The sequence below is a fragment of the Oryzias melastigma genome, linkage group LG1 (assembly GCF_002922805.2).
Source record: "Oryzias melastigma strain HK-1 linkage group LG1, ASM292280v2, whole genome shotgun sequence".
Lineage (NCBI taxonomy): Eukaryota > Metazoa > Chordata > Actinopteri > Beloniformes > Adrianichthyidae > Oryzias > Oryzias melastigma.
The window spans coordinates 17,676,843-17,700,208 of NC_050512.1; the positions used below are offsets into that span (position 1 = coordinate 17,676,843).

A 23,366-nucleotide genomic window follows, 5' to 3' on the forward strand; every position below is an offset into this window, starting at 1 on the left:
TGGAAGCGGTTCGGTGCAAAATGTCAAAGAGGTGCCGATCTTGCTCCAGGCTTTTTCTTTCACAGCTCTATTCCAATACATGAAAGACTTTGTGTCATTTAATTCCAGACGGGCACAAACTGCAGTTATTATTGTCTTCTTTGTGATCAGTTTTCAAACGGTTGGCACTCCTGCGTATTAAAATAGACACCATCCATACTGTACGTCACTGTAAAATCTAAATCCCTGATTGGTCAAAGTTTAACCTGGTTGAAGTTTGTCCTTCATCATGGAAAAAATGCTTCAAGAACATGTAAACAACACCAAAACAAAATTATTATAGGAGCTATATACATTTAAAAAAAGGTTCATATAAGCTGTGGACAATACTGATATTAGAAATTTGGGTATCGATCCGATACAAAGTAATTACAGTGCTATTATTGCTGATATCGATTCGATACTTGTCCTTGAAATGTCGTACTATAAAATAATTTCAGAAATACACATTTTTGTTAATTTAGTGTATAATAAAACACAGGATTAAGACTTTCCCCAATAAAAATGCTTATTGGCTATTTACAGCAATCTGTACTGAACAAACATTAAATATAAAACATTTTTTTAATAATAACATAATACGATAATAATATGAAGAAAACAGTAACTAGTGCAAAATTTAAAAAATGCAAAAATTTATTAAAAATGTAAGCACCACAAACTTGTGTTTAAAAAAATAAAAGCAGCAATATCAACGTATAAATATCAAAGTCACTCGTGAATAAAGTAAAAAAAACAAAGAGTGAAATAAATATATAAATATAAACAACTCAGCATAATCTCCTTCCGTTACAAACAAATATGCAGCTCTTAAGTGAATCTCTCCGCTCTCCAATGAAGTATGGAGGGGAGGAGCAAGGTGTGAGGAGGAGGTGCACTGTTTTCACAGACAAACAATGTTGCCAGATTGGGTAGTTTCCCCGCAAAAATTAGGTGGATATTTACTCAAACTGGGCTGTTTTTTGCCCAATCTGGCAACACTGCAGACAGATAGCAGCTGCACCCCTGCATGAACTCCTAGATCATATACATCTATTTTTACTGTAATATTTTACATTTTCTCATAGAAATCAATAGTAAATGATTTTACTTTGACACCAACCTCTAGTGGTCTTTTGAGGAACTGCAACATCTGATTTCATTACATTTGGGAATGGGAACAGAAAATAAAAATGACTCGTGTTTTTTTTTTTTTTTTTTTTTGTAAGCGTTGCTGTAGATCCAAACTTTCTGTCGTCCTTTCTACCTCCACCCGAGTCTCCCACTCAGGCATCTGCTGCGTGACTGCATGCAGATCTGACAGCTTCCTCCTCAAGAATGCAGCCCGTCCAAACACTACAGATTTATGAGTATACATGAATGCTTCTGATGTCGGAGTTTAAATGTATTTAAAAATATTGATAGCAGATAAATGTTGATATGATCAAGTCTTAGAAAAGGGTTTGGAAACAGGAAGTAGAGGTTTTGTCTGATCAGCACTCAGTGTCCACCAGATAGCAACCAGATAGTGTGTTTTGCATAAAAACCAGCCTCTAATTTTGTCTTTTCTCATGGTCGAGCACAGGAACTGTGATACTTCACCCCTACTCGTTTCTATATTACACAACCAGAAGAAAAGAATCTAATGGTAGCCAGAAGCTGTTCTTAAACAGCCCAACATTTACACGATCGAGACCTGTAGAAAAAGAGGTGACCTGTTTCACATTTTAAAACCGTGTGCTGCCATGGAAACCAGTTCCTTCTCTCCCTCAAGGTTTTAACATGATTTTTAATCAGATGTGATACAGGTTTTTTTTTTTTCTTCCTGCAACACTTGCAGCAATAAGCTGTGTCCGCGTCATTGGTTGCTTAACAATTTTCCTCATAAATACATCTCCCACGAAGACGCTCCTGAATTTCCTTTTGCGCTTTTTTTTTCTGCAAATACGTTTCAAAAGCGGAATGATGCGTCGATTTACACACGGCTCGGCGTGAAGGGGTAAAGTCTGGATGCTGTGGAAGGCGCTGTGGTTACGAGTGGGGAGTCACACTCACATTGATTGGCGCCATGTGATACTGCCAAGGGAAACCCAGAAGTGTCACCGCACCATCCACTCACCTTTAAGGCCTGCCTCATCATCTCTCCATCTGGGTTTAACAAGGTTGCCCTCGTCTCCCGAGGAGACAGGCTTCCGAGCTGCAGAGGTATTTTTAGGAGTGACGGTGAGGAAGGCGACGGATTGCTTGTTTCCTGCTCTCACACTTGTTAATTTCTAGCTGAGTAACGGGCGGAAACAGAGGGGAAGCAAAGCTTTGGTGTTATATCCCCTTGTTTTTTTTCTTCTCTGCCTTCACTACAGTCTGCCCCAGAGAGAAACTCTTTTTTCTAGTTTCCATTCCATAAGTGAAGACGAAGGGCAGAGAGGGGTGTCTGCACATTTTTCTGTCTGTGGCTCGTCTGGTCTGCAGAAGACCTCCTGCCACAGCTTCACACATAATGTGTGCTCTTGTGCAAACAGTTGGCACTCGGGTGCACAGGCACAGTGCGTGAAATAACGAGGAGAGAAACTTGTCCTCAAGCAAATAAAGTCAGTCCGGCTGCTCACTGAGGGCCAAAAAAATGTTTGAAATCCCGTTTAAAGAGCTGTAGACATGTTTTCTGGTGCCACAGTCCATGAACGCATATATCAAATTATCATATTTGAAAAAGAAATTAACCCCCACACTGAAAACTTTTTTTTTTTTTTAACAAGTTAAAAAATAAAGAATATAAAATGTTTTTATTCTCTTATAAATAATAAAAAAATGCTTATAGAACTAGCAGAATTTATCCTGGTAAAATTTTTGGATTTAGTTTTGGATTTAGGACAAATTACACTCATTAATTGGTATATTTCTCTCATAATTGGAAATAAAATGTCTTAAATAAACTGTCTATTGCTCAAAAAGAGTTATATATCTTTAAAGTAATTATGTTTATTCACTTTTCACCTCCAAATATATACTATTTAGAGCAGTAAAACAGTCCAACTATCTTAATATTAAAGAGTTACTCATTTTAGGATAAATGTGTCTTAAAAATAAATGTACATTTATTTACAAATTTCTATCCTGTTGTTGTCATATATATTCTTTCACTGTTATAAGTCAATTTAAACTTTACAGTTTACACAAGTTAAACTTTAGCTTAGGGAATTTTATGTCAGATTAAAATGTGTTAGAACAAGAGTGTAACCTTTAGTGCTAAAAGAGCCATTTAGACCATAAACTTCAGGGAAAAATGCACATTATTTTACTGTTTGTGATTTAGTAACCATCAAGCCATTCAATTGCAAAATATATCGTAAATGTTTACAACGAATAAATTATAATAATTTTAAGTTGTTCTACGTACAGTAAAAACATTTTAGCTTTGACAGTAAAAAGTTAATTTGAAAATAAAATAAAAATATTCTGTTGAAGAAAGTTAAACATGACATTTTGTACCATGACTCTGGAGCGCCATCATTTTTTTTAACCATAAAATATTAACATGACAACATTGATGTAGAATTTTATTTTTCATTTGTTCAATTTAAGAATTTTGATTTTGAACAGCAACTGTAAGGGACAGAAGAAGAAAATAATAATAAATCAACAATATATTAAACCTTTTACCATCATTTTGCTCCATTATCTGACTTGTTAACATAAATGAATCAACTAATACGGATTTTACATTAACTAAAAGGTAATATTTAATAAAAATGTTTGTTAGAGGAATTAAAGAGCTGCACCTGTTTTCAAGATCAAATGATATAACAAGATATTCAAAAGAAATCGCCATAAAACAACTCATTATGTCTCACTGAAAAGTTACTAGTAATATTATGCATATATTTATATATGTATATATAGTGGCCTTGTAGAAGAGAGCATTTATTATCTTTTTGAATACATTTTCCAGTGCTGTGCGTCATTCCCTGATCTTTCAAAGGGAATACTTGAGGTTGTTGCAGTTTTTCATGTCAATTCCCTGATCAAAGAAGCCCACCTCAACCACGAATCACTGGGATACGAGTTTTTTTATTGAGTTTATTCCAAACATTGAACATATTTGAATAATGGAGTAAAAATTAGACAACACAGAAATATCAAATCAATTCCACGTATTATTTATTACATTGAAAAAAAAAATGAAGATGTTAGAGGATGAAACCATCTTCTTGAAAGTGAAATTACTCCTAACATAATAGACTTCTTTTGCAGGAATGCATACAGATTTACATTTTTCATCTTTTGGTAACTTCACTATCAGGACTGAAGCTCTCAGCACTGATGAATCTTTTTCTATCTCGTGTCAGTCTTCGTTTCCTAGTTGCCCTTCTCAGCTGCAGACCACATGTTTAAATCTGATAACATGATCCTTAAATGAAGTGTAACCAAAGCAGTAATGTCTGTAATTAGACAAGCAAAGCCAGTTGTTCATTTTAGTTCCTGCCTTTTAAAAAGCTCATCTGTCGAAACACATTTAGGAAGGTTTCCATGATTGCAGCAAGCAGCTGTTTAATGTCAGATAATGATACAATTAAAATAATGGGAATTCAGTTTCATTTTTTTACTGTTCGCTCATCATGTGTCAGAAAGTGTAATAAAATACAAAGACTTGAGGGTATTGACAGCTTTTTCTGCCTATTCTGAGATTATTTCTTCATTTCTCTCTGCAGAGGAACTCCAGCCTCTCTGGAAGCACAAGAGGAATGTACCAAGTTTCAGAGAGACGCTCTTCTCCCAGCACCGGGTAGGCTGCAGGGAAATTTATCCTGGCCATCTTTTAACGTTAGCTCTCTATGATTAGGGGTGTAACAGTTCATTTTAGCATTGATTTGATTCATACCATAAAATATGCTTATAGTTGATATTTGTTCATTTTGAACGATCCGACTAAGCCAAAAATTCAATTTAGAGAAAAATACCTGGTACTGAGCAGGACAGGTGAAGTTTTCCAGGTTCCTTGTATTTATTGCTAGTTTATCAACTGTAAATTAAATATGTGTACAAACAAACAAGTAAACAGGAAGTAATTGCAATTGATTTTTGCACCCTCCAATGTCTCATTTTTGAAATTAAACAATCATGACACACACAAAAAACCTAAAATGTTGTGTAAATCCCCCCTAGATCACTATGCAGTCTTGTGAATGAGTGGATTACAGTTGTGGTCATGAGCTCTCATTCAGCAGCAGTGCTGTCATGTAATCTGGATTTCTCACTCGCTGGCATGCAACCTCAGACACATGGCCGTGCCCTTGCAACTCTGACTAACACAACTGTCATCCCAGTTGGTGTGTGAATGTGTTTCCTGTTGTGACGTCACACAGGACCTGTCAGGCCTTCCCCTCTGAATCACTCACACACACTGAGGGTTGCCAAAAAACCCGCCTTTGGGCCTTCTGCCTTGTAGATAAAATTAGCACTTCATCGTGGATCAATAATTCCAACCTTTAGTTGAAGAAAAGGTCGGCCTCTGAACCGAATTATGACATGAGGGTGATGTGATGTAAAAGCTTTAATAGGTCATTAGTTATACTTGCTTTAATGATGTAGAACTCATTTGTCAAAATGTTTTAGCTGTACAGCAACACAACAGAATACTGCCTGCATCTTACTTTCTGTAATGAATCTACAACTTTATTTATATAGCACTTTTAATGTAAATATATAGCACAAGTGCTTTACATCCGCCAAGTCAAATAAAATAAAAACATGCATGATATATTAAAACATTATAGTCTAAATAAAAGAGAAACAATAGGAGAACTGAATACATTTCATTCAAATTTTAACAAAAATAAATAAATGAATATAGAACAATACAAAGGATAGAAACATTTAAAAAGATCAAATATATTTGTAAAAGTGAACTCCTCCTCCTCCGCATCCAGCACCTCTCCAGCATCTTCACATGCGGAAACAATACGCTTCTTTGGTTCTTTTTAGTTGTTTACTTATGTTTGCCCTTTATGTACATTGCAGTTTAGATGATAATACAAAATACAACAAGAAAGTGTCACTTTCAGATGTAAGGTATCTCCATAATTACAATCAACGCTCAGTGCAGACTCTTCCTAGAAGGGGCTGTTCCTCACTTTTATACATCACAATGACATATGTCAGTGTTTCGTGGATTGGAAGGGGCTGGTGCTCAGAGAGCAGGGAGAGTGAGGAATTAACATTAAAAGACACTTTTAAGGTAAAAAAAAAAAAAAAAAGATTTTTCATAATATATAAACCCATTAGACAGATACAAATGAACAGAGAGCAGTCAAATGGTGATTATAACTTTTGTTTTTTTAAGTCTGAGAATATTCTGATTGGATTTGGCATTGTGGGTTCTCAGTTTCAGCTGGTTGCCTGGCAACCTTATGGTAGCAATGTCTGGCAAAGAAGCAGTCTTTTACTTGAGGCCTGTTCAAATCATCATTTGTGATTTTTTTCATTTTTTACTTTGTGGCTTGACTGATTCTAAAACTACTGAAGTATTTTTTGGGGTAATGTCCTGTGTTCTAACAATTTACAGTTTTGCATTACGTTTCAAACTGTGTTGGACTGCTCATTTTACAGTCCGATGGTTTTTCCTCTGCTGCAGTGCATCAGGGAGGGTCAAGTCCGTCTCGCAGGGCTCTGGAGGCTACGACAGTGACAGCGTGGAGATGCATCCCATGGAGGAGTGTCCCGAGGTGCAGTACTATCAGATGCAGTGCCGGCTGGGCGAAGGCGGGTATGAACGCTCCCCTGGATGCGGATCGAGAAATTGGGGACTCCGGAAGCAGGCCATCCAGAACTGGCAGCGGCGACCATACAGGAACAGCACAGAAGGCGATGAGGGAGACGTATCGGACGTGGGCTCTCGGACCACGGAGTCTGAAGTGGAGATGTGGGAGCAGGAGAGGAGAGCTGTGGCTGAAGTCCAGCAGTCCGCCGCACCCTATACCCACCACGGCAGGGCAGTGTACCGCTCTAATGCAGGTAATGGAATGACGCTGGGAACAACAGAAACTGCTGAGCTATGGACACACCAGGGATGTGTTGCATGTTCAAGAACATGCCAAATGCAGGTTTCTGAAGGTCTTCTTATTCTTTGTCTTCTCGTTCTCTTCTTTGTCTATTTCTTCATCTACTTATTTGTCTACTTCTTTGTCTTCTTCTTCTTTATTCTCGTCTACTTCTTCTGTATCTTCTTGTTTGTCGTCTTTGTCTACATCCTCATCTTCTTTTTGTCTACGTCTACTTCTTTGTCTACGTCTACTTCTTTGTCTACGTCTTCATCTACTTATTTGTCTACTTCTTCTTTATTCTTGTCTGCTTCTTCTTCTTTATCTTCTTCTTTGAAGAATTCCGTGAATGAAAAGGGACACCATCCATACGTTGCTACTAAATCAACATGCATTTCATGGCTGTTTTTTTACGTAGAGCCAATAAAGGGGTCATAGAAACTTGAGTAGGTATGCATGAATGCAAACATTTTGAATGTGGAAGCCTGAAATGCGCATACACACAGACTTTTCATTGAAAGTGGCCTTCTTGCTTTTTAAAACAATCTGCTTTAGACTGTTTAGACAAGGTTTTGCGCTCCTTGTTCTGTAAATTAGGCAATAAAGTGTATCAAAGACAAGCTTAAGGGCACATTGGAGAAAAAAAAAAAAAATGACTTTATGTGCTGCAAACCTTAACTGAACCGTAGATTTATGTCTGTTTATCTCCAGCCAAGATCCTTAAACTCTCTTCTACATGATTCTATTCCGTCAGTTTGCTAAAAGCCAGGTGGCTCTTGGCAGTGCGGGATGGAGTGAAACTGGGCCAAAGATCTGTGACAAACTAAAATGAGCATCAATGACGTCCCCGTTAATTGAAAAGATTCTTCTGGCTGAAAAAAATCTGCATTTTGGAGTCATCCCTGGCGTGTTTCTCCCTTTGTGAGAGAATCTGACAGGGTTTTGAAACTGTATTCACAGCAGAAGGTTTCATCAGTCTTGTTTTTTCAGTAAAGTTAGCCTGTACAGTAGAAGGTGTTATACAAGAGTTATAGAGAAAGTGGCATTCATGGGTTTAAGGATTTTAAGGTTAAACTAAAAGACACTCCAGACATCTTATATGCTCTAGCAACAGCAATGTTCTTGTGCAAATTTCTAAATGTTTTCCTGAATTAGCCTCATATTTGTGTTGCATTCACGGTCCTCTCTGCATACCCTTCAGGTTATTTCTTGATTCTGATTTTGCAACAGTTTCTCCTATTTGCCATCTTTACAATATCCACATAACCATAAATGTTTCAGTAAGCCAAAGATATTTGAATTAATTTATTAGATAATAGATTTACAGATCATTTTTGATGGTAACTCTGAATAGGTTTGTTTTATATGCACCAGAATGAGGGATCAAGGTCTTCCTCCACAGTACTAATATCACAGCATTGAGGTCTAGGATAATATTTTATTTCAGTGAACCATTGTGAACTCCTTTTAATTTTCAGTGATGACCTGGGTTGAAAGAAACTCAAAAACAGCCATGCTTCTGCAGTTTAGAATAACAAAAGGATATTTTTCTTTGCCTTCGGCTCCTCCCTCTAGAGGTCGCCACAGCGACTCATCCGCCTCCATCTGTCCTCTGCATCTTCCTCGCTCACATAAACCACCCTCATGCCCTCCTTCACTAAACAAAATGATCTATAACAGCACAAATAGAGATATTTATGGTAAATCTAGTGTTCAATTACCAATAATTTTATCATAAAAGTGGTAAACATGTTTAAAACGTGCAATTATCAGTTTCACCAGTTCTTAAGTGATACAAACAGTATTTGAAGATTCATTTTAGCATCTTTTGTTATTTTATACATTTTATGCATGTATACATTCACTGGTCACTTTATTAGGCAGACCTGTCCAACTTCTCGTTAATACTAATTTCTAATCAGCCAATCACATGACAGCAGCCCAATGCATTCAGGCATGTAGACATAGTCAAGACGCTCTAAGGGGCTTTGAACATGGTGTGGTTGATGGTGCCAGATGGGCTGGTCTGACTGTTTCAGAATCTTTGGATTGTTTTTCAAGAAATAAAAAAAAAACTAAAGAAGACAAATAAAAAAATATATAGATACACAGATATATCTCAAACTTGAGATAATTTTCATGAATTCATTTGAAAACATATTTACAGTGATTAAAAAATACATTTTATTTATTTTACCTTTTGTGATGCATCTCCTCCAGAAATTTGTAAATCTCACAAATCAAAAACAATTCAAAGCTAATTAGGTGACCCTTACCGTATTTTTTTAACCAGAAGACACTTGAATAGGTTAAAAAATAGAAAATCTGCCTCATAATTCAGTGTGCTTAATGACCTCCAGTTGATTTTCTGTAGTACCGGGCACTCAAAGTCTGTCAAAATGTTTTAGTCTGACTTACATTCTGTCCCTTAAGTGTTTCTTAAAATGTGTTGAGTTTTTTTTTTTTTACCTTTCTACTTACTTACTTTGTATATTTAAAAATATCTTATTTTTCTTTAACCAGAGAGCTACAATGGAGGGGTAATAGAGCCGCATGTGGCTCTGGGGCCGCAGGTTGTAGACCCCTGGTGTGGTAAAAACATTTTGAATAATGATTTTTAAAAATTAGAATAATAGATAAATTGATTTATTTTTTATGCAAACTTTTTCAAGCAATTTGGATGTTAATTTTACAAAATTGAAGTTCAGATTAGGATTGCATCATTGTATTTAGTGTATTAATACAGTTCACGTATTGTGTTCCAAAAACTGAAAGTAACACAGTCCAATAGAAAATCATAAGGGCAGCATAGTAACTGTATTAAAGGTTGAAAGACTTCTCTTCCTTCAGGACGGTCTGAAGGAGTGTACAGCAAGTCGTGCCGCCACGAAAAGAGCCCCTCCAAAGCCAACGAGGTCATCAGCCCTGAAATCCTGAAGATCCGTGCAGCCCTCTTCTGCATCTTCACATATCTGGACACCAAAACCCTCCTGAGGGCGGCCGAGGTCTGCAGGAACTGGAGGTTTGTGGCGCGTCACCCGGCCGTGTGGACGCGGGTGCTGCTGGAGAACGCTCGCATTTCCTCTAAGGTGAGACGTCAGAGTTTGCCTTCAAATTGAAGTGCAAGGAGAACAAGAAGTGGCGAGCATCAAACTTTTTCTTTTGCAGTTCCTGTGTACATTATCCCAGTGGTGCACTCAGACGCACTCTCTCATCCTGCAAAACCTCAAACCCAGACAGCGAGGAAAGAAGGAGTCCAAGGAGGACTACCTTAAAAGCACACGGTGAGAGCTGTAGATCCGGCAACTGTAATCTTCAAACGTTTGTGCCAACTTCCCTTTACACTCAAGTTTTTATTGGTCCTAACGGGATTTAGTGAAAACACTTTTTTATCCACTTTAGAAGGCTAGAGAACTTCCGAGCTCCACAGTCAAATTAGATGGGACCTATTTGTTTGTTTTGCCAATGAATATAGGGGTAAAAAATATATTACTTGAAAATATTTGTAAACAAATGGGGAAAAAATGAGTCAACCTCTGAGTGGTAGCCTCTATGTTTTCCCAAAATCTGTATTTTGCACAAATAAAATGCAGCTGAAGCCGTTTAATGCATGCTGTTCTAGAAAGAGCAAACTTTTTATGGTTTAGATTTTCTCATAAAACATTAGTCTCTTTTTCTCCTGACTTCTCTCTGCATGTACTTTGCAGTGGCTGTCTTGAGGAGGGCTTGGAGGCATTGTTAAAGGCCACAGGAAGTAACCTGCTGATACTCAAGATTTCACACTGTCCCAATCTCCTGACTGATCGCTCCCTTTGGTTGGCGAGCTGCTTCTGCCGAGCCCTTCAGGCGGTGACTTACAGGTACGCCACAGCACACCGACAGTGAAGACTCATGATCAAAACTCCAATCATCTTTTGAGCTACTTAAAAGTGTTCTCAGTGGTCTTTTTAATTATGATTATAGTGCTTTTTTGCCAAAATAAAAAGAATCGGTGTGTTTTGTAGGATATACTGGGACAAAAACAGTGTATAATCATCCACCAATTGTCCAAGTTCTCCAACTTAAAAAGATAAGAGAGGCCTTTAATTTTCATCATGGATATACCTCAACTATAAGAGACAAAATGAGAAAAAAAATCCAGAAAATCCCATTGTCTGATTTATTTTAAAGAATTTATTTGCCATTTATGGTGAAAAATAAGTATTTGGTCATCTACAAACAAGCAAGATTTCTGTCTGTCACAGACCTGTAACTTCTTCTGTAAGAGGATCCTCTGTCCTCCACTCGTTACCTGTATTAATGACACCTGTTTGAACTCGTTATCTATATTAAAGACACCTGTCCACAACCTCAAACAGTCACACGACAAACTCCACTATTACCAAAGAGCTGTCTAAGGACACCAGAAACAAAATTGCTGAACAAAGGCTACCATCAGTAACAGAGACTCAAACCCTGCAGTTCCAGACGTGTCCTCCAGCTAAACCCAGTACATGAGCAGGTCTGTCTAAAGTTTACTAGAGAACATTTGGATGATCCAGAAGAGGATTGGGAGAATGTCCTGTAGTCAGATGAACCCAAAATAGAACTTTTTAGTAAGAACTCTACTCGTCATGCTTGGAGGAGAAAGAATGCAGAGTTTCATCCCCCACTACTCAAGACAAAACTTGCGGAATACGTATTGTGTAGTTAGTGTGTGGGGACAGGCGCTAAAAGCCATCTAGGATTGTTTCTTTTGTTTTTCCTTTTAAGATGTAATATAGGGGCATAAATAAAATAAAAATTGTATTTTTCTCACTGCTCCTTTCCTGTCATGAAGATATGTGGACTTATGATGCATACCGAATATGTTAATGTTATACTCTTTTCATGAATGAACAAATCAAATCATCCAAAGAACACCAAACCTACTGTAAAGCATGGGGGTGGGAACATCATGGTTTGGGGCTGTTTTTGAGCAAAGGGACCAGGACGACTGATCCATGTAAAGGAAACAACAAATGGGGTCATGCATCATCAGATTTTGAGTGAAATCCTCCTTCCATCATCAAGAGCATTGAAGATGAAACATGGCTGGGTCTTTCAGCATGACAACCATCCCAAACACACTGTCGGGTAATGAAGGAGTGACATTTCAAGGAGTCTGGAGTGGTCTAGCCAGTCTCCAGATCTCAACCTCATAGAAAATCTTTGGAGGGAGTGGAAAGTCTGTGTTGCCCAGCAACAACCCCAAAACATCACTGCTCTAGAGGAGATCTGCATGGAGGAATGGACCAAAATACCACCAACAGTTTGTGAAAACCTTGTGTAGACTTACAGAAAACATTTGATTGTCATGTCAACAAAGGGTGTATAACAAAGTACTGAGTTGAACTTTTGTTAATGACTATACTTATTTACCACCATAATTTACAAATAAATTCTTTAAAATTCAGACGATGTAATTTTCTGTATTTTTTTTCCATTTTGCCTCTCACAGTTGAGGTATAAATATGATGAAAATTACAGGCATCTCTCATCTTTTTAGAGGGGGAAGTTGCACAATTGGTGGATAACTAAATACTTTTTTGCCCCACTGTACAATATTTCTCAATTTTAAGCTTAATTTTCTTTGTATATATCCTCCATCATCAAAAAATATGCCACATGAACAAGTTGAAAACACAACAAACAATATTTTTATCAGAATGTATTTCATTTGATTTCTTATGAACTTAAGAAATGTGGGAAGTTTTCTTTAGTTTTTTGTGCTGCCATGTCTGTTCACACACTTTGACACGGGGTTCCTACTGGCTATTTCGTCTCTTTTTTTCTGCAAACACATCTGATTGCATGAAACAATATTGGGTCACTGTGGCTTTTTACTCCCAACATTTCCCATCAGAGAAAGGTCAGACTGTACCATTTTGTTTTGCAGCAATGGGTTTGTGCAGAATGTCAGTCCGGTCTAAAAGGCAAAACACTCGACTGTGTGGAATTTTTTTTAACCATACAATGCCTTCATGCTTTAGTTACTGACAGATTTTCTAATTTGTTCGGCAAATGTGTGTGTGACTTTTGTTGTATTGCTTGACTAAGGTTTTTCTAGCGGAGCTCCTTGTCTAAGTGAATTATTGGTTTTGATAAATTACATTTTCATACTACAATGCTCGCCCTGTTCCCCCTTAAGGCTGAATTCTCCATACACCTTGAATTATTGAATAGCGTTATGTACTCTAATGGAGGGAATATGTAAATCGGCAGTGTTTGTTTGTGGACCTTTGATTTTGAACATTACATAATCTTATACAAGAAATTCTCAGCCTCTGTGTATGAAAGCCTGTTTTCTGACACAATTATTTTCTATTTTGTGGCACAAAACACCCCCGTGTAAACCTATTTTAATAGAGCATAAAGTGAAATGTGAGATTAGTATTGTCTTCACTAAAAAACATTTTTCTGTACTTTTCCTGTTTTGCCCCAGGAGTGCCACGGATCCAGTGGGTCAGGAGGTCATCTGGGCCCTTGGTGCAGGTTGTAGAGACATCATTTCTCTGCAGGTGGCTCCCTTACATCCATGGTACGATGTGCTCTATAGAACTACAATACTTTTGTAAAATATTGTTAGTGGATGGAGTGCTTTCTTTGTTTGTTCCAGTCAACAACCCGCTCGCTTCAGTAACCGATGTCTGCAGACCATCGGGAGGTGCTGGCCCCACCTACGAGCTCTTGGAGTGGGGGGAGCTGGATGTGGCATTCAGGGACTCGCCTCACTGGGTAAACGCAGCACAAAACTGTGGCCATACTTTTACTCTAGTCTAATTTAAATCACAATAAAAGGTAATACAAAGAACAAAAAAGGTAGTTAAGTTATTTAAAAAGACACAATAACTTATCAAACATATTTGATGCAAGTTAAGTTAAATTGGTATGACCTCATGGAAAGTGATCAATATTTTTTATCTGGATTTCAAATATCCTTCAAATCTTTGTAACTTTTTAAATAGAAACAATATGTTTAACTACTTTTACTGAAGTCTTTAAACATTTTAATTCTGGAATGTGGTTTTTTAATTGTTTTATAACATGTCTGGCATATAAAAACCACGAGGTCTTAATTCAAGTCTGCAAAGTTTTCACCTTTAGCTTTGTCTGTTTCCATCTCTGCTTCTTCTGTCTGTGTAGCAAGGAACTGCATGCGCCTCCAGGTGTTGGAGTTAGACCATGTGAGTGAAATCAACCAGGAGGTGGCAGCAGAAGTTTGCAGAGAAGGCTTGAAGGGTCTGGAAATGCTGGTGTTAACCTCCACACCAGTCACCCCGAAAGCTCTCCTCCACTTTAACAGTAAGTTTATAAAATCCCCTTACAAAAAGAACTGTAACAACCACAATTAATTTTTTTTATTTTTTATTTTTTTAAAGGTTCCTTAAATTAAGGTTTATTTGATAATTTTAATAATATTTTACAATACAATGCTTCTTAAATCCTTTAAATGTCAACAGGTGTTTGTAGGAACCTCAAATCCATTGTGGTTCAGATCGGAATCGAGGATTACTTTGAGGATCCCAACAGCCCAGAAGCAAGGAAACTATTTGACGAAATGGTTAACAAGCTGCAGGTAAACAGCATTATTGTGTCTCACAGAACACACATGAAATAAATAGCTTTCATATGCTGGTCATGCATCACCAGTGTCACAGGAGATTAAGAAGTTTTGGATATATAGCCACTCCGTCAAATGATTTTCCTCCAAGATTTTACTGTAAATATTTGAATAGAAGTGTTATCTTGAGTAACGTGCATAGACTTTGCTTTTCTGCAGCTTCTTTTGAAACTGAGCAGCAAATACGTGGTTCATCTGATAGGAGTTTTTTAATAAAGGTTAGGAGAACCTGCTTGAATTTTACCAGGAGATAACTCTATGGCAAGCCACAAGGGTCAATGTTCGTGAGTTTTTATCATGAGAACTGGATTAAGTTAACCTCTCCCTGTCACATTCCAAACTGGAAATACTTGCTGGCTCCAAGAAGCTAAAATCCCATAGACTTCTATTGATAAATAACAGCTATAACTCAGTCATTCTGTGTGTCAGAATAAACATTCTTGCTCTGATACCTTTTTTTCTTAAAATTTTCTGGATAAAGCTTTTTTCTCTATTGCAAGTTATCAAGTTATAAATTAACCAACCAGATTTCTCAGTAAAATTGGTTTCACGTCAACATTTGAAACATTTGATTGACAGATTCCCGTGAGCCGAGAGAGACCTGATTGCAGACAAGATGGCGACTAAAAATCATTAGTCGGAAGGAAGTTCAGAACCGGAACATCACCCACCGATGCTGTCAATTTTTCAGTCGAAAAATACTCTTGTTTTGGTCGTAAAAGACTAATGTAACCGGTGACCCTAACAGTCACGTTTTTTAGCAATTTAAGCTTTGAGCCTTTAACACCTGAGGTGTTTCTGTCACAAACTACAATGCTCTTTGACGCACCGTAACTCCTTGCACAATCAGCGTGAATTAGCTGATCTGCAGAGAAAAACCCCTTTGCGCTGGTAACCATCACTTTAAAGCGGCTTTTCACTGATGTGCAACACATTACTAATAAAAGAACATTTATATTAGTGCAAAGCTGCTTTTCTCCTAGGCAAAATAAGCTGATTCACATTGAGGATTGAAGCTAACTGTGGTCAAACGTAAACACTGCTCCAATGAAATAGTCTTACAATTTTACAAATCTGATCACTTTTGTTAATATCTTTTTTTAAATTTCTAAAGAATTTTTGACACATTTTAAGCTTATCATGAACACTAGACCATTCATTCTCATTAAAAAGTTTAATAAAAGTGGCTACAACTCTGAAGTCTTCGAATTTCCACTTCCTGCTAATGATTTTCAGCGGACATCTTGTCTGCAACCAGGTCCTCCTGCCTGGGACTGCTTTCAGTGGCAGGGGCGTGGACTTCCAACAAGCTCACTCCTGATTGGTAGGAGTGGTTTCATAGAAATGTTGACCCAGACTGACTCGAACCAATCACATTGTCTTGTTCTAACATATCTGCATCTGACAAGTGAAAAAATGGCGACTAAACTGACTTCATTTCGTTTGAGCCAGAAGTCACACTTGCTCGGTCCAGTTCTTTTTTACAAGTTTTAATGCTATAGAAGTTGTATTTTATCTTTATAAGACACATTTTTAACAGTTGAGATTTAATGTTAGTGATGTCTCTACCTACCAATTAAACTGCACTCTAACCTGCTCTAGACCTGTTGGCAGCCCAACGTGAAGTCCTTTAGCCTCTTGTGTCCTTCTCATTCATGAAGAGGGAGGTCATCTGATGTGAATCTGTTTAAATGCAATATTAGCTGTCTGAATACTGTTTGGTTGAGTTTTTTTTATTCCTGGATCTTTTGTAGCAGCCAGTGAAGTCTGGGGATTGTTTTTTGGATATGTCCCACTACTAATCCACTCCAGGAGAGTCTCACTTGCTGAGCTATTCAAGGCTGACCACACAGAATCAGAGATATGAAAGGCTCTGGAATGTCCACTTTTGTTTGTGAGTTGGGATGAGTCAGACTGCAGTATGTTTTTTTGGAAAGTGAGAGGAGGCACACTGTAACAAGCCTCCTAAAAGTTACTAAGAGATGTGATTCATTGGTTTTTCTTGCTGCAAATAAAAACAAAAAGGTTTGCCAGAGATGAGTCTACGGGGACCAACAATTGCTTGGTCATCTTAGTGCATCAGCTCAAAAGGTAGTTTGGAATAAAATACATACTATCATTTTTATCAACACCCTGTCTTTTTCTTTTAGGCTCTGAAGAAAAGACCTGGATTCTCCAAGATTCTCCACGTGAAAGCAGACAGTCTCTGCTAACCCCCTTGGTGTGTGTCTAAGTTCTCAAGAGGGCAGATCGTAGCTGCAGTTGCTCAAAAGGATCCGGCTGGTCAGAGCTTATTTCTCTGAGTTGAATCCGTGTGCGACAGCAGCACAAACAAGACTCGGTCCAAAGCTCACTGTCCTTTCACCGAGAGGTAAAGCTCCAAATCGAAAAATGTGATTGAGGCTAATGCAAGGTTTATGTACCCATCAGACTCGCTCTGTCAAATAAGAAGACTGTTTTGACAACTCAAGAACGACAGAAACTCTCGGATTCCTTTGCATTGTTGGCTATTTCAGAAAAGTGGGCTGTCGTCGCACACAGCCAGGTCCTTCAGACATCTGGAGCTGCATTTTTTCTTTCCGCATACATCGTGTACCTTCAGTCCTAACAGCTAAGAGGCAGGTGATCTAGTCGATTTGAATAATGTACATAAAAACAGCAGCTTTGACCTCCAATACTCAAAGGGTTAACGGGAGCTTCTTTTGAGGAAACTGAACACAAAGGGCAACTTTGTGAACTCTTTAGGCTTCCGTCCAGAAACTGAAAAGTGCTGCAGCCGCTCTACGCACTGTGGGGACAGTAGAGACTGCTTCCTTGTAGCGTTGCAGCCGTGTAAATCGCCTCTTTTAACTATCCTCTGCTTCCACATGCGAACGGAACCAACTCACTCATCTGGACTCAGTGTTTTTCGGTCATGTTGGGACGTGTTTAAGTCAGAGTACAGAAGGCAGTATTATGTTTGTAACTGTGTATGTCCAGTGAGCGTTTTTTTCTTCTGTGTGCCAATAACAGGGAAATGGGGGGAGGAGCATGTGATTGTTAGACAGAATATGGGGATGGTGTGAATGGAAACAGCTCTCGCTGAACATAATACTTCTATGAATGTGGTCCGACATGGTTTGAGTTTCCACCAGGGCCATTCCAAACACACCCTCTGCCTCCATCTGCTGGTATATCCATGTAATGACACCTCAGACACTGATGCAGACTCATCCTTCACAACATGAAACAAAAATAACCAAAAGAAAAAAAAACATCCACAAAATGATGACAGTAATCTAATCATATCTGCAGGATGATTAGCAATTTCCACTGAGTGTGACTGCCGTGAGTCAAACAGGGCAGTGACCTGACACGCTGTTTCCCATTTGAGAATTAAACCCCTGCGGTTCAATGATTGTCTCACCTCAGATCTAAACTAAACTAAATGGTTGTAAAAATGATATGTTTTGAAGCAGAAGGACACAATAGGGACATGGGGGGAAAAATATTTATGGGGCCTATTTCCAGCATTTTTTTTTCCTTTTTTGTGAGATTTAACTCACATTGTGGACCAAAAAAAAAGCTAGGATTGTTTTGCACAATTTCTTTTTATTACCTGTCTGGGAATTTCCACCCTATTTTTAAAAACAAGTGCAATATGTCTTCACCACACTACCGCTAAACTAAAATCATGCAGACTTGATTGTAATGGTTACTGTAAAAAGGACACATCGACTTTCTAAAAGTGCTAACTCTTTAAAATAAATATAGAAAAAACATTTATGTAAAATCAAGCCAGCTTCTGAATATTACGGAGGCCTAAAAGAGACATCGAAATATATATAAATATTTTTTAAAGTTCTGTTTTTTGGTGCACACCAGATACTAACCTCTGTGCACCACTTACTATCTGGTGAGCACTTGATTGTAACAGGTATGCATGAGATAGGCCGAATCCGAATTATCCCCCTACCCCTATGGCTTCTTCCTACCCCTCCGACTGTTGGGGTATTTGTAGGGGTAGGGGTTATCAAAATTGTTTTTTTCAAGGGAAAGAAGTAGGGACTTTTCATTGCGTATCCCTCCACCACGAGGGTGAGACATGTTGTCCTGTGCTATGGAGGAGAAACTAGTTTTTTATCATGGATGTGCTCTGAAGCACAGAACTTTACATGTTTTTTTTTGTTTTGTTTTAGCATGACTTTTTAAAGTTATAAAACTGACGTGTATTTTCCAAGCGCTGGCAGGTAAGGTAGATGACAGGCAAATAATGATGACGTCTTTAAAGTGAAGCGTTGTCCGAATTAGAAGACACTATTTTTCCATAACTCTCCATTTGGAGGACTCAATGTACGGGTAGGGAGAAGCCGTAAGGGTAAACGAAGTATTCGGGTTCGGCATAGTATAGTGCTCTCCAGATAGTTACTGGGGTGCACCATTTACTATCTCGTGCGCACCAAATTGAACAGGTGCACACGAGATACTATCTCATGTGCATAAGAGAGTATCTAGTGCACACGAGATAGTATAAGGTGTGCACTGGTTACTATGTGATGCGCACCAGGTTGTAACAAATATCCATGAGATAGTAACTCGTATGTACCAGATAGTATCTGGTGGTCTCCAGATAGAAAGGAGGGAGCACCAGTTACTATGTCGTGCTCACCAGATAGCAACTGGTGCACACAAGATACTTTCAGGTGTGCACTGGTTAGTGTCTGATGCGCACCAGGTTGTAACAGGTATCCATGAGATTGTAACTGGTATGTATCAGATAGTATTTGGTACTCTCCAGATAGAAATGAGGATGCGCCAGTTACTATGTTGTGCTCACCAGATAGCAACCGGTGCGCATCATTTACTATCTTGTGCGTACCAAACTGTAACAGGTGCGCACAAGATACTATCTTGTGTGCATGGGAGAGCATTTAGCGTGTTTACCATCTGGTGTGCACCAGGTTGTAACATGTATGCATAAGATAGTAATTGGTATGTACCAGATAGTATCTGATACTCTTCAGGTGTGGTGTGCATCAATTAGTACTTGCATTAATAGACCAAGTAGTATCACCAGATAGTTTCTGGTGTGCACGGGTTACACTCTAGTGTGCACGAGATACTATCTGGTATGCACAAGAAACCAGTTTTTTTAATACATATATACATATATATTTCAATGTCTCTTTAGCAGCTTTGAAGATTATGGTCTTGTTAAAAAACGATTTATTACTGTTGAAATGATGTTCTTCCATCACCGCGGCATTAAAACCCCACTCATAAATACTGGCAGTCCATTCAGATAATCTAGAATAAATAAGTTTGCAACAAGTCGACAAAACAGCACCTGCTGATTTTAAGTTTTTGACAATCCTATTTATGTTATCAGCTACTCTGTACAAAGGGTTTGTATAGAAAAAAAAATATCAACCAACATGTGATGTTATATACTATTTTAATGTCAAATTCTGAGTGGGAACGTTGGACGCTTACAGGTCTTCATCAAATACAAATTTGTTTTTTCCAAAGTTGAATGAAAGATAGAGAATTATATTATGTATAACAGTAGTGTTAACATTGCAGTTGTGTAATAGATACTTTATATTAACTGTGCATCAGAGTCATATAGAGATGGAAATTATTTAAGAAGAGGATATCAGATAATTCTGCTATTTATTTCTATAAAAGAGCGCTGTGTATAATGTTGGCATGTTTGTGTTCATGCATCAATCATTGAGTTGCCTTCCTAACTGTTTTGCTTCTGTGGCAAAAGAAAATTAAAACAATTATTAGATGTTTAAAGAGCTTTGATTGCCTGCAGATCGATATTAGCATTCCCCTTTTTTTACTCCGTCTGTTGTTGCACTATATTATATATAAAAAAAAAAAGATATTTGAAGATGTTTACTATAGGAGTGTTACTTTTAATGTTTATCGATATTTGAAAAAAACAAAACAAATGAAGCACTTTTTCTTGGACACTTTTTTTGGTTGTCGGTTTGTCAGACGTTTCTGTCTGCAGGACGCTTTCCAAAGTCGGAAAAAGCGAAGCTTACGTCGCACTTTTCATGGAAATAAAGACGCTGAAAACAAAGCGATAGCTTAAAAATCTATCAGAAAACGGATGTACACCCTTTTCTCTCATCAAGTCTCTACATTGATGGGAGGCTAAAGATCAAATCTGACTCAGACATGTTTATTCTTTTGTTTTTTCTTTTGAAAATTGAACCTTATTTCCATTTTTTGTTTGTTCTGATCATGATTTAATCAAGTCATTCATCTGTAAATAACCCTCTCTTTCTGACAGTGCTCCTGCTGTGTTGTAACTAATCTGCTGTGGATGCTGCAGGACTGCAAGGCTCTGAATCTGCAGGCTAAAAGTGCCAACTACACTGGAAAAAAACAAAAAAACTAATTCCTGTTCTTCATCTGCAGATTTCTGCTATTTAAAGTCCAAAGCATCACCTATTTATCAAAGCACTTCTTTATTCAAGTGTTTATTCCATGTTTTTATCAAGTGTCCTCTGTTGCAGTTATGATGCTGTGCAATAGAAAAGTCACGTGGGTGCTCATGTACATACTTTATGTTTGGATGATTGTAAAATGCCCGTTCATGATCAGTGTTTTACACATTACCTCAACACTTAACTGGGCAATTAAGTGTGTTTTTTTATTTTATTTATTTTTTTGACTACCACTAGGTGTACTTGTTTATTCATCAACTTCATCCATTTTTGCTCTTGCAAAAAACATATATATTTACTGTTAGAGGACAAAGATAAAACCCCGCCTTCTATGATGACTGCAATAGATGGAAATGGACAAGTTTTCACTCATTTGTTGTCATGAATAAAATTGCTTTAATTGTAACTGTTTGTATAGAGTTTTTTTCTTTAACTTTGTGTCTTCAAGTCAAATCTTCAAGTATAAAAAGCTGTACAAAACAGCTGTCTAAATTTAGGCAGCTGGAATAACACAACATGTTTTCTTTTAGCATTATACATCAAATCCAATTAAACCTGTGAATCCCAAACTTATAGGTCATGTTAACAAAACGACCCCAAACTTAAGAAAAAATAATAATAATTTGTACCAAGTTAGCAAAATAGGAAGCAAAGAACCCAAGAAATTTTGGAGCCAGTAGGTTAATTATCTTGAATCCTGTCAAATCTGTCATTTTGAAAGAATGGAATTTTGTTTGTAGTGGTGCAGTTCTCTAATTCTTATAAAGGTAGATCTCTGGTACAAATTCTTCAAGCTTTGCAAAGTATGAGAAGAGATTTTTATAGTTTGATTGATCTTGGTGAACTGTAAAGTTTCTAATTTAGGATTTCTGGACTTCAAAGGTTCATCCAGAAAATGTTTTACTGGTTATTTATTCACTTCATTCATTCATCCAATTCTACGATCAAAACGAAAAGTAAATGTTGGACTACAGAAAAATATAGACATGAAGCACTTCACTGAAGTTGACTGTGTTGACTTTGGATCTGACAAAACAACATCTAGAACACAAGACTAAGCAAACCACCACTGACTGAAGAGCATTTTACAATTGATGATATAATCAGTCCTGTGCAGCTCTAATCTTTTCCTTCAGGATCTTGAACCTTGAATTCCCCTCTTGAACTTGGAACAAGAATAGCCTGACGCATGTGAAGTGACGGTTGAAGTCCATGCTGCATATGTCAGTGTGATTCATCTTGAAGCTCTGACTCTACAGCTGCAGATGTCCTCTCTCTGTCTTTTCACACCTTTTTTTTCTTTCCATTCAATATCCTGTAATAAGCTTGAATGCAGCATTCTGAGAACATCCAGCTTCTTTGCCTTTTGTATCTGACATGGAACATTTCATTGATGTTTTCGTCAGTGATTTTTATTAGTGTTGTGACTGATCCAGACTTTTTTTTTGATGAAATGTTCATTTAAACATTGGACTTTTGTTAGCTGAAGCAATAATATTTAAAATGAAAAGAAAATCATATTTATAAAATGTTTAAGTCTCACCTTTTTTTAAAGGAATTACTAAATAAAATAGTTTATTATTGGATCAAAATCCGCTTTTTCCTAACATGTACATTAAAAAGATTCAAGGAGAATAGATTTTAGTGAATGTGCATTAAAATCGTCTTTGTCCAGACCTGTTTTCAGCCACTCATTGTGACCAAAACTAATTATCTGGCAACATCCAATCATTTATTGTTCTCACTTGAAGATTAAAAGGATCTTGTGAAAATTGAAATATTTACTTCCAGTAAACTAGAGGATGCGTTACAATCATGTCAAGCATCCTTATGATTCTTCCGTGTTTGAAAATAAAGACACGTATCGATTACTTCTACATCTGCTGGGTTCTTGTGCATTTTATGACATTCTTCACAAGAATTAGCTGAGATTAGTTTGTGAATCACAAAGAGAACATCGAAGGAGAGGAGATCAAAACGGAGAGATAAGATTAATTAAATGTCAAAGTGGTAATCTAATTTAATGGAAGTTTGACCTTCAAGCAGTGAGCAAACAAAAGCAACTTTAGAACTAATATCTTACCTGAATGAGTGTCTTTTTTACAGTAACAGCCTCAACTAACTACAGTAATATCAGTACTTGTCATTAACCTCAGCTGTTGCTCATTGTTGTGAGGGATGCATCCAGTGTACCAGAACATTCTGTCCTCCTGGGAAAGAAAAATAAAA

General features: G+C 37.5%; 1 protein-coding gene across 3 annotated transcripts in view; it reads left to right on the forward strand.

Moving 5' to 3' along the window:
• The window catches only part of fbxo41 (F-box protein 41), a 49,337-nt gene extending 27,794 nt beyond the window's left edge, over window positions 1-21,543 (forward strand). For all 3 annotated transcript variants that reach the window (XM_024289507.2, XM_024289509.2, XM_024289508.1), the window contains exons 5-14: window positions 4,725-4,798; window positions 6,647-7,026; window positions 9,903-10,141; window positions 10,221-10,336; window positions 10,760-10,912; window positions 13,516-13,611; window positions 13,690-13,808; window positions 14,217-14,375; window positions 14,534-14,649; window positions 16,845-21,543. In XM_024289507.2, coding sequence (XP_024145275.1) covers window positions 4,725-4,798; window positions 6,647-7,026; window positions 9,903-10,141; window positions 10,221-10,336; window positions 10,760-10,912; window positions 13,516-13,611; window positions 13,690-13,808; window positions 14,217-14,375; window positions 14,534-14,649; window positions 16,845-16,907 — 1,515 coding nt within the window. In that variant the 3' untranslated portion in view covers window positions 16,908-21,543. The remainder of the gene's footprint in view (window positions 1-4,724; window positions 4,799-6,646; window positions 7,027-9,902; window positions 10,142-10,220; window positions 10,337-10,759; window positions 10,913-13,515; window positions 13,612-13,689; window positions 13,809-14,216; window positions 14,376-14,533; window positions 14,650-16,844) is intronic.
• The last annotated feature ends 1,823 nt before the right edge of the window (window positions 21,544-23,366 follow it).